Raw genomic sequence first — 12,062 nt, 5'->3', positions numbered from 1 at the left:
AGTGTCACCAGGTGTGGCCCAAAACCAACCAAACAAACAAACAAACAAAGCATGTATGTGTGAAGCCCTGGGCTTTATCTTTGGCACCACAAAATTACCAAACCAAACCAAAATAAATACAAATTTTCTCTAGGCCATGGGAATGAAAGGAAGGAAGGAAGGAAGGAAGGAAGGAAGGAAGGAAGGAAGGAAGGAAGGAAGGAAGGAAGGAAGGAAGGAAGGAAGGAAGGAAGGAAGGAAGGAAGGAAGGAAGGAAGGAAGGAAGGAAGGAGGGAGGGAGGGAAGAAAGGAAGTAAGGAGGTAGGGAGGGAAGAAGGAGGGAGGAAGGAAGGGAGGAAGAGAAGAAGAGAGCAAGGGAAGGAGGGAGGGAGGGCAGAAGGAAGGGAGGAAGGAAGAAAGGAAGGAAGGAAGGAAGGAAGGAAGGAAGGAAGGAAGGGAAGTAAAAGAAGGAAAGATTAATCTTCATTAACCTGTAGCAGCTCTTTGGCTCATTATGATGATATCACTTTTGCTTGCATACCTGTTTTCAGAGGCACAGCTGAAGTTGATCTGCTGGATCCAGCATCATTACTTGCTAGAACTGAAATCAAGTACTCTGTTCCACACTGCAGAGAGGAGATTGTGCAGGAACTGAGAGATGTACTACAGCTCAGCTCTGAAGTGTCACTCAGCGCCACCACAGTATAGTTGAAAGTGCCTTCTGTCAAGGTCCAGGAGACAGTTGCTTGCAGAGCCCCACTATCAAAGAATACTTGAATGTTATCAGGAGCTCGAGGACCTACAGTTTTGGGAAACAAGATTTTGCTGTAATCTCATCAGGCCAACTAAGATTTGACTTGACAATGTTGCAAAGCTTGGAGTATGAGGCACATAACTTTAGGGGCCAGAGTGATAGTACAGTGGTAAAGCATTTGCCTTGCACCCCGTCAACCTGGCCTCAGTTCCATATCCGGCATCCCATATGGTCCCTTAAGACTTCCAGGAGAGATTTCTGAGCTCAGAGTCAGTAGTAATTCCTGAGTGCTGCCAAGTGTGACACCCCCCCAAAAGAAGATAACTTTAAGTATTTGTAACATAAAACTGGGATTAGGATACTTAGAAAATGGTAACATCTACCAATAATTATACAACTCATTTTGACCATATAATTTAATATTTAGTTACTGAATTGTTATCATCTGTAAGTGGATTTAATAAAATTAATAGTTATGGATAATTAATGAGAAAATTCAAAAATAAATGAAGGCAAATTTAACAAGTGATTGAAATATATAAATGAAAGTATAAGTCAACCTCCAAATTAAACCAATGTTCTGGGCAGCAACAGGGAAGGGCCTCTGCGGAAACAGGAACTCAATTCCCCCCTCTGCAAGGAGCCACTGCACCACAGGAAAAAGAACATTGTGTAGCATGGCTAGGAGAAGTCCTTACTTGTTCTCTGATTATAGGTGGAGTCATCTCCAGGGGTTCCATTGGCATTCCAGGCATATGCCTTGATGGTGTAGAGAGTCCCAGCATCTAAACTGGTGAATGTCAAGGAAGTGCCTGTGGTATTCTCTTTCCAGATTCTCCCCAAACCATTGGCTTGCATAATGGACACAGAAAACCCCGTGGCCATGTAGACATCTTCCCAGCGTACAAGAATGGAGTCTGGACTGGGAGAACTCACTTCGAGAATTGGTGCTGCCAACACTGCAGAAACAAAGATGTCAGTCCTGCATTATTTAAATCCTGCATTACTATATAAACAACAGCACTTAAATATTGCAGGGAATTTAGGAATGAGTACTTTGAGTTTATAGCCATATTAGGACATAAGTATTTGTTTTGCAAAGGACTTTTAGTAGAACCCTTTAAATAATTACTATTGGGGTGTCTAAATGACCAAGTGGAAGGAATGGGGACAGAGAAACTCTAATACTGGTGTAACTTCAAATGGAGGTTGATAAAAAATTAGACAAAAAAACCCCCATGTAATCATAACACAAATCAGTGGGGAAATAGTCTTTTTTAACTATTTTAACTCAAGTGCCCATGACCTTTCAAATTATGCATGTGTACAGTTTTATAAATTATTTTAAATAATGCTGATGTCAACTCAATTTTTTTGTTGTTTTGGGGCCACACCCAATGGTGCTAGGGCTTACTCCTGGCTCTGCACTCAGCAATCATTCCTGGCAGGTTTTATGGGGCCATATGGAATGCTGGAAATCAAACCCAGATTGGCCACATGCAAGGCATACACCCTACCCACTGTACTATCTTTCTGGCCCCATTCACTTTTTTCTCGTATTCCAAACAAACCAAAGTGCAGCACAATCCCTTCCATGTGTTCTTTGTTCAGCACAATCGTCATAAAAAATTGAGGATAGAAACAAATCTTTTCTAGAGCTACAAAAGCATAAATACTTCTAAAAGATGTAGGTTTCATTTTCCAAAGCAAGATATCTGGAATTTATATACTACACATGTCTTGCTTCCCCCAAAATATCGATGGTGGTTTTAAATTCATAGATACTTGTGTGATACCAACTACATAAAACATTAACAGTTTCAATAGGGACTGGAGAGATACATGGAGGTAGGGCGTTTGCCTTTCATGCAGAAGGACGGTGGTTCGAATCCTGGCATTCCATATGATCCCCCGAGCCTGCCAGGAGCGATTTCTGAGCCTGGAGCCAGGAGTGACCCCTGAGTGCTGCCGGGTGTGACCCCAAAACAAAAAACAAAAACAAACAAACAAACAAACAAACAACAGTTTTAATATATTTGATCCAGATATAGTTGATCAATATGTATAAAAGTATATAGATAGGGGCCGGGTGGTGGCGCTGGAGGTAAGGTGCCTGCCTTGCCTGCGCTAGCCTAGGACGGACCGCGGTTCGATCCCCCGGTGTCCCATATGGTCCCCCAAGAAGCCAGGAGCAACTTCTGAGCACATAGCCAGGAGTAACCCCTGAGCGTCACAGGGTGTGGCCCAAAAAACCAAAAAAAAAAAAAAAAGTATATAGATAAATAAATATAATAAATATATTTGGGGGGAACACCGGTAATGCTCAGAATTTACTCCTGGCTCTGTGCTCAGAAATCACTCCTGTCTTGGGGGACCATATGGGAAACCAGGGGGTCGAACCACCTTCTATCTTGGGTCAGCCAGCCCTGTGCAAGGCAAATGCCCTATCGCTGCGCCATCACTCCAGCTCCTTGACACAATATATTTGATCCACTCAACACATTGAGAATTCCTCTATGCTGCAGGTGTCTTGCATCTCAGCATCTCTAGTGGAGAGCAAATCCTTTATGAGAGAAAAACAGGTAACACGAGCAGCCGAATATGAAATACTCAGCCCACCAGATCCCTACCTGTCTTTGCCTGCTTTGGGGGTGATGCTTCACTTCTCCCTGTGGCACCAATGGATCTGACAGTGATTTGGTACAAGGTTGCAGCTTTCAGGCCCATCACAGTCCCTGGTGAATTGGCCACCACGGTTTCAATGACAGTATCCCCGTCCTCAGCCGTGAGGAGATAGCTAGTGGCCCCAGGCACTGTACCCCATTCCACGGTGATACTGTTGCTGATCTTTGAATACGCCTGATCAATAAAGGGTACTTCGGGAACTGAAAGAGATTTTGAGGTTGTTTATTAACTAGAATTTCTATGAGGATGATTTCTTCCATCAAACTACTTTTCAGACTAAATCATTCTCTTGGGAACAGAGAGTTAGCTGAGTTGGTGAATCTTGAGCCTAAAGTCAAGTGTGACCCAAAACAAAACTAACATCCAAAACAAAGCAAAGCAACACTTCTTTTCAGCAGAGAGGTAGAAAGCTCACACCTCTTGTTTGAATGGGTTTTCAAATGGCTTTCCTAGTTGTTTCTGTCCTTACTTTATTTTAAGAAGAGTTAAATTCAAGCAAATGAAGTAAAATGATATGATTATTACCCTTTCAGTAATAACATTGCACACCATAGTGCCTAAAAAGGGGAAGAGAGAGAGAGTGAGAGTGAGAGAGAGAGAGAGAGAGAGAGAGAGAGAGAGAGAGAGAGAGAGAGAGAGAGAGAGAGAGAGAGAGAGAGAGAAGAAAAATGTCTGCCATAGACGCAGGAAGTGCAGAGGAGTTCAGGCAGGAAGGCAACTGAGGACACTGGTGGTGGGAAATGTGCACTGGTGAAGAGTTTCATACATTGTATGACTAAAACTCAATCATGAATGACTTTGGAACTGTGTATCTCACGGTGGTGATTTGATTAAAAACGTATTGAAAAGGCCAGAGCCATAGCGGGTAGAACATTTGTTTTGCACATGGCCAACCTGGGTTGGCCCCCACATGCCATATGGACTTCAAGCCTGCCAGGAATGACTTTTGAGCACAGAGCCAGGAATAAACCCTGAGCAAAGAAGGGTGTGACCAAAAAATTAAAACAAAACAAACCTTAAAAATATTAGAGCACATGGAGGTAAGATGTTTGCCTTGCATGCAGAAGGACGGTAGTTTAAATCCCAGCATCCCATATGGTCTCCCGAGCCTGCCAGGAGTGATTTCTGAGCTCATAGCCAGGAGCAACCCCTGAGCGCTGCAGGGTGTGACCCCAAAACAAAAACAAAAAATACTAGTGCAAAGAGGCCAGAGAGATAGCACAGTGGTAAGGTGTTTGCCTTGCATGCGGCCGAACCAGGATGAACTTGGGTTCGACTTTCAGCATCCCATATGGTCCCCCCAAGACTCCAAGAGCAATTTCTGAGTACAGAGCCAGGAGTAACCCCTTAGTGCCACTGGGTGTAGCCAAATATATATATATATATATAATATTATATATATACTATATATAAATATATAGATATTTATATATATATTTTTTTTAGAGCAAAGATCTTCAACTTTTCACACATTGAGAACCCAATAAATAACAGTCTAATGACCAGTGGTTGAAGTAACTCTGAAGACAAAGCTTTGTATGCATCAAGGCCTGGGTTATATTCCTGGCACCACTATGAGTGACCCCCAGAGCACAGATTGGGAATATTCTGAGCATCATTAGGTATGGGGCCCCTCCCCAAATTAAATTAAATTAAAAGGACAAAAAAGAGAGAAAAGGCTACATTAGAGGGGATCAGTAATTATAGGAAAGTCTCTGAGAGGAGACAGCTGAGGAAGTTGATCTAAAGGGTTCTAGTCCAGTTTGATGTTCTGTGATTTTTGTCCAGTTTGCTTACCACTACTATCCTCAGACCCATGACTATCTTCTCTGTTTGTAGCTGGGACACCCTCCATGAACCACCCTCACCTTGGCTGAGGTCTCCATTCTTGCACTTTGCATATTTCTCCAGTGACACATAATTTAAATACAGGAAGAAGAAAAAGTGAGTCATTTGTTTAATAATCACCCTACCATACTTTCTCACACATTAAGAATGGAGCCACTTTCACATTCTTTAGAAAATTAAACCAAAGTTTTTTTTTCTGTAGCAAAACATTTGCCTGATAACTAGATACTTCTTTTTTTTTTATCTTTATTTAAACACCGTGATTACAAACATGATTATAGTTGTATGATTACAGTCATGTAAAGAGCACCCCCCTTCACCGGTGCAACATTCCCACCACCAATTTCCCAGATCTCCCTCCTCCCTACCCCCCTACACCTGTACTCGAGACAGGCTTTCTACTTCCCTCATTCATTCACATTTTTTTTTTTTTTTTGTGGTTTTTGGATCACACCCGGCAGTGCTCAGGGGTTATTCCTGGCTCCATGCTCAGAAATTGCTCCTGGCAGGCACGGGGGACCATATGGGACACCGGGATTCGAACCGATGACCTTCTGCATGAAAGGCAAACGCCTTACCTCCATGCTATCTCTCCGGGCCCTCATTCACATTTTATGATAGTTTTCAGTGTAGTCATCTCTGCAACTGCACTCATCACTCTATGTGATGAGCTGCATGTCCTGAGCTGCACCTACCAGCCCTACTAGATACTTCTAATCACTACATCTTGTAGTGATTAGTTAAGAAATCAGAAATGTTCAAGTTGTGTGTTTACATAAGACATTTTTGGGTAAGGAGTAGGAGACACACCCTAGTAACCAAATTAGGCACTTTGCAAAAATCTACAGACCCCAAAATGTTTTGAGTATAGGAGATCCAAGTGGAAGAAAAGATCAAACAGAAATAACTTGGTTTCAGTCAACTGAAAACTGGCCTCTGGCCTTCATGTTTAACATACTGACTGCATTTTCAGGGCAAAATAACTCTAGGCCACATTGAAAACTAAAGAGTCAAACAAAGCTATTGAGCAAAAAGAGGAAAGATGAAATAGAAAGCAATGTGTGTAGTTTGCTACAGCAGACACCCACCAGCCAAGACCCTTCATGAATGATACTGACAGTTTTTTTCTTTCTGTCCAAGAACACAAAGAGTTGGCTTGGCAACACCTCTGAAATAACCTGCTGCAGGAAGGAACAAAGTCTCCACTGTGCACTGGCCAGGCATTCCTTGAACATCACCCAGGATAGTCTCCCTCGCCAATGAAAGAAAATGATGATAGTTTTATATATATGCTGGTGGGTGAGACAACTGCAGGCCCACTCATCTTAATTATTGCTCTTTAGAAGTTGATTCTACAAGAAGTTTGTATTTTCTCTCCTTACAGCAGGATAAGAAAGTTCTAAAAAGTTCTGGTAGGGTCTCTGACTTCCATCCCACCCACAACAAAGCCATTCCTTTTCTGTTCCCTTAATTGATGCTTTCTTTTCTTTTACTTTAGGAGATCTCTTAACTCTTATTGCTTCTTCTTTTTTCTTTTTCTTCGTCTTCTTAGGTTTCTTATCTCCCCCACCCCTTCAATATTGATTTCAACTCCTAAATCAGCCTATCTCACTCATTTGATACACTTTTTTTCTGGGGGGAAATAAGAAAATCAAAGAAGTCATTGACAAAGGTGGTCTGAGAGAAACTTGGGAGGCCTGTAATGCATCTGATAGACTAACAGACACTGGTCAAGGGGTTGAAGCCTTGGCAAAACCTGTCTTATTTTGTTTTGGGGGGTGGGTGGGTAGGGGGGTTGGGCCACACCAGGCAGCACTCAGGGTTACTCTTGGCTCTGTGCTCAGAAAATGCTCCTGGCAGGCTCAGGGAATCATATGGTATGCCAGGAATTGAACCTGGGTCCATCTCAGGTTGGCTGTATGCAAGGCAAATGCCCTATCTCTGTACTATCGCTCCAGTCCTTGGGAGAGATTTTTTCTGTCAGGAGAACTGCACTAAATCAGTTTCTATGGGATGAAATACAGAACTGCAAGGTAGAAACATTGCAAAAAACTTGGCTCTCAAACTATGGGTTCCAGCCTTGGCTCTGCCACTGTCTTTTTTCTATGAATGTCAACAAGTCATTTATTTCCCTCCTTCCTGTCTCTGTTTTCTTCCTTGAGAATATGAAAGATGAATAAGGCTAAGATTTAAAGATTTACTTTGAAATGTAAAATATCACTAGCCATTGTTGGATCAAAACTCAACTACTCTCAATTCTGTCGTCAGAATTAAGTGCAAAAAAATGCATGCAAGTGCATTTTGAAAGATGTGAGAGACAGCACAGAATACTTAACAGATAAGCAAATTTGTTTTTGGAAAAAGTTGAACTACATGACAATGCCCTGAGAAAGCTGAGATTCTAGGCAACTATAGTAAGCACAGCTGCAGAGACACATTGCTTGGGTTTTATTTTCTTGTTCGTTTGTTTTATTTTGGTTTGGTTGATTTAATTTTTGGACCATACACAGGGTTTAATTCCTAGCTCTGCACATAGATATCTTTCCTGACAGGAATCAGGGGACTATATGGAGAATTGGGCATCAAATCTGGGCAGGTCTTATGCAATATAAGTGCTTTACACATAGTACTATTGCTCCAGTACCCCGACTTTTTATTTTATACTTGGTCCTAGGGAAGGATCTGACCAGGAAAGATTAACACCTCTTTTCTGCGTTCTTTTGAAAGAGATGAGAAGTTTGATTGGGATGTAAAAACACTAGTAGCTACATTAGTAGCAGTTGTTTGATTTGATCTTTTATTTTATTTTATTTACTATTTCAGGACTCAGGGGTTGCTCCTGACAATGCTCAGGAAACAGTGAGGTACTGGGGATCAAACTTGACCTTCTAAATGCATAGCCTGTGTTACAGTTTTATTTTTTAACCATTGCCTAGTCCCAGCAGCAGTTCTTTATTCTTTCATAATTCTGTATTGGACCCATTACTACACTTATGAAAGAGTAAACTTTATTCCCTAAATGTGCAGTCACTAATCAAAACCAAAGCTCTCTGATTTTCAGCATATGAGCATTCCACCAACTCACAAAGATCTAAATTAGTCCAGGAGGCCCAGCAGCAGAAGCCTTTTCTAGCCAAGAGTATTAGGATATTTATAACACCATTCAAGAGTCATGTAAAACCAGCCTATGGGATGTAGGCAGCTTATGAGAAGTTATGAATCACCATCCATCCTGGATCGGCTACGTGTAAGGCAAACACCCTACCACTATCCTATCTCTCTGGCCCCTGACAAATAATTTTTAAAGAAATCCTTTTATAGATAGTATGATAATAATACCCATACAGAATAGAGACGAGGGCCAGGAGGACTAATTCATGGTAGGAAGCTTGCCACAAATAGTGGAACATTGCAGTTAGGGTAGAGAAGGGACCCCGATGACAATGATAGCTGGAAGTGATCACTCTGGACAATTGGGTGCTGAAAGGGGATAAAGTGATAGGCATGGTACCCCTTCATTAACAATAATGCAAACCATAGTGTCTAAAAGAAAAAAAGGGGAGGTATGGGGGAGGGTGGCAGGGAAACTGGGGACATTGGTGGTAGGAAATATGCAATGGTGAAGGACGGTATACATGTATGACTGAAATTCAATCATGGACAATTTTGTAACCATAGAGTTTAAATAAAATAATTAATAATTTAAAAAAGAAATTCCTTTATGAACTCTCAGTTACCATTGTCTATATTTAGGGATGTAAAATTAGAATTAGAAAACCATTTTTCACATTATATACTTTTTTTTTTATTTTTTTTATTTATTTATTTATTTATTTTTTTTTGGTTTTTGGGCCACACCCTGGGACGCTCAGGGGTTACTCCTGGCTATGCGCTCAGAAGTTGCTCCTGGCTTCTTGGGGGACCATATGGGACACCGGGGGATCGAACCGCGGTCCGTCCTAGGCTAGGCTAGCGCAGGCAAGGCAGGCACCTTACCTCCAGCGCCACCGCCCGGCCCCACATTATATACTTTTTAAAATTTATATATCGGTATAAATATTTTTAATTGAGACCATAGTGAATTACACAAATCCTTCATAGTTGAATTTGAGGCATATAAGGACAGTAAAATAGGATCATTTCCACCACCAGTGTTAACCTCCCTCCAACAACATTCCCAGAATGCATCTATACCATCAACCTTAGCCCCATGGCCTGCCAGTTTATATAAGAAGCCCATTTTGGGTTTAGCTTGTTATAATTTGGGTCTCTTGAGTCTATTGCCATTGACATTAGCTTTGGCATTTAGTTCTGACTTTTTTTCCTTCACCAATGCACCTGAGACCACTTGGCCCCTGAGCCCCATGCTCTTTAGAAAAACATTTATTTTAAAAATTAAAATAAATTTCTTGAAATGATAATTTAAAATATTTCTGGTCTCCTTCTAATCTCCCAGAAGACAAGCAAATTGTCTAATTTTTCCAGAATATAAATAAGCAAATTTATTGTTTATTACTAAAGTTTTATTTCATGGATGGCAATATTGGCCATTATATTTTTATTAATGAGTAACTGATTAAAAAATCCATAACCAAATGACTTGAAACAAGTAAGTACACAATGATTATATTTCATAAAATTATCTTTAATGTTTGACTCATATGCTTGTCTAACTAGTTATAGTTACAGTCTAAGTGTATGAAAAATGTTAAATATTTTTTTCTGATAGAACCACTATATTTCAGCGTAGACAAAAATTAACAATAGAAATTAAAATCAAGTATGAAGAGGAAAAACTGTATTTACAAAGACTTTTACCTGATTTTGCTGACGTGACCTGAAAGAGAAAGTTTAGAAAATTAGAACCACAGAGAAAAACACAAACAAATCAAATGAGTCATAAATGAGTCACATTTTTTATATATTGTGAGTCATCAATTCAATTCAAAGTTTTTCTTTGCATGCCTCATTCCCCAGTACTGTACTCAAACCTACCACAAAGGTTCCAAAATAGATCCTGGAGACTACAGACAGATCATATTGCTGTTTGATTTTCCTCCCTGAATCTGCCCATGGAACTCAAGTCAGTTGCTGACAGATTTCTTTTCAGAAATCTTTGTTTTTAAAATAGAATGCCAATCTTGTTTTCTTTCTCTGATAACTGGAATTAAATTTCAAACACATCTATGTATACAATCTTGACCTAGCACCCCGAAGTATTTTAAATGTCTATCTCCCCATCCTCAGGAGAGAACGAGGGAAGGAAGAAGGAAGGAAGGAAGAAAGGAAGGAAGGAAGGAAGAAAGAAAGAAAGAAAGAAAGAAAGAAAGAAAGAAAGAAAGAAAGAAAGAAAGAAAGAAAGAAAGAAAGAAAGAAAGAAGGAAGGAAGGAAGGAAGGAAGGAAGGAAGGAAGGAAGGAAGGAAGGAAGGAAGGAAGGAAGGAAGGAAGGAAAGAAAGAAAGAAAGAAAGAAAGAAAGAAAGAAAGAAAGAAAGAAAGAAAGAAAGAAAGAAAGAAAGAGAGAAAGAGAGAAAAGAAAGAAGGAAGGAAAGAAGGAAGGAAGAAATAAGAAACGGAAGGAAGGAGGGAAGAAAGGAAAGAAGGAAAGGAATGTCTTTATTACTCACCATTTTTAGACAGATAAGACTGAATCCAAACAGAGACAAACATATACCAGCCATCCTGTTGGATATGGTGCTCACATGACACACAGCGAAGTGTTCTGTATTCTCTCTGGTGCCCAGGTGGGCTGCACTGTTGGCTGATGGCTGTGCGACTCTAGGACTCTAGGCTGGGAACAATCCTGGGAAGCAGCTCCGCCCCTTGAGTGTGGAGCTGACCTGTCACTAGGGGCATTGGAGACAGCAGGTGTTCCAAAGAATAAAGCAGCAAAGATGAGTGATGCAGAAAGTGGTGCCAAGCAGGCCAAAAGGCTACAGTCACCAGGGTATCGTGGTAATAGGTGAATGCTTTCCTTTGCTTAGAGATCTGTTTAATACTTTTTTTTTTTTTACAAAGTTGAATAAAAATTATCCATGTAGGGCTGGAGCAGTGGCGCAAGCAGTAGGGCCTCTGCCTTGCATGCGCTAACCTAGGATAGACTGCAGTTTGATCCCCCGGCGTCCCATATGGTCCCCCAAGCCAGGAGCGATTTCTGAACACAGAGCCGGGATAACTCCTGAGCATCACTGGATATGCCCACCCACCAAAATTAAAAAATTAAAAAGAGTTATTGATATAGTTGAAAGAATAATTTTAAACATGAACACTTACCGTATTTTCTGGCGTATAAGATGACTTTTAAAATAAAAAAAAAAAAGTCAACCGAAAATCGGGGTATATCCCAAAAAACGTTTCAATATGCCGCTAAACGAAAATTGTCTGAATATTGCTACAAAACGAATTTTCCAACTCGATCCTGCACCAATCACTGCAAGGCTGCTTGACCGCCTCTCTAACTCAGCCAATCCAAGCAGGCTTTTGATGCATGCAAATTAGACAATGTTCTGGATCCGAATCTACACTGTCAAAAACCTTGTCAGAGTGGCCAGAGTCAGAGAGGAAGTCTATGACAGTACAACCTTTAAACCTTTGCTTGTTGTGATTGGCTCACTGTGATGCATACAGCTACAGCACAGGAATGTTCTGTCTTATACATTGAATATAGGCCTAAACCTATGTTTTAACTGTAAAATTAGGGGGTCGTCTTATACACCCGGTGGTCTTATACGCCAGAAAATACGGTACCTTACCTTCCCCTCCATTCCCCTCACTTCCCTTTCACTAGCTTTCCCCTC

At 40.8% G+C, this 12,062-nt stretch overlaps 1 protein-coding gene across 1 annotated transcript in view; it reads right to left on the bottom strand.

Moving 5' to 3' along the window:
* Positions 1-10,946, bottom strand: part of FNDC7 (fibronectin type III domain containing 7) — a 30,649-nt gene extending 19,703 nt beyond the window's left edge. The window contains exons 1-5 of the mRNA XM_049765702.1: positions 10,893-10,946; positions 10,085-10,103; positions 3,364-3,618; positions 1,432-1,692; positions 521-778 (exon numbers count right to left, since the gene is read on the bottom strand). Of these exons, the coding sequence (XP_049621659.1) occupies positions 521-778; positions 1,432-1,692; positions 3,364-3,618; positions 10,085-10,103; positions 10,893-10,946 (847 nt within the window). The remainder of the gene's footprint in view (positions 1-520; positions 779-1,431; positions 1,693-3,363; positions 3,619-10,084; positions 10,104-10,892) is intronic.
* Positions 10,947-12,062: the final 1,116 nt, after the last annotated feature.

Source organism: Suncus etruscus, chromosome 19 (genome assembly GCF_024139225.1).
Source record: "Suncus etruscus isolate mSunEtr1 chromosome 19, mSunEtr1.pri.cur, whole genome shotgun sequence".
Classification (NCBI taxonomy): domain Eukaryota; kingdom Metazoa; phylum Chordata; class Mammalia; order Eulipotyphla; family Soricidae; genus Suncus; species Suncus etruscus.
The sequence above is the reverse complement of the archived record's forward strand: the minus strand, read 5'-3'. Positions and strand labels throughout refer to the sequence as shown.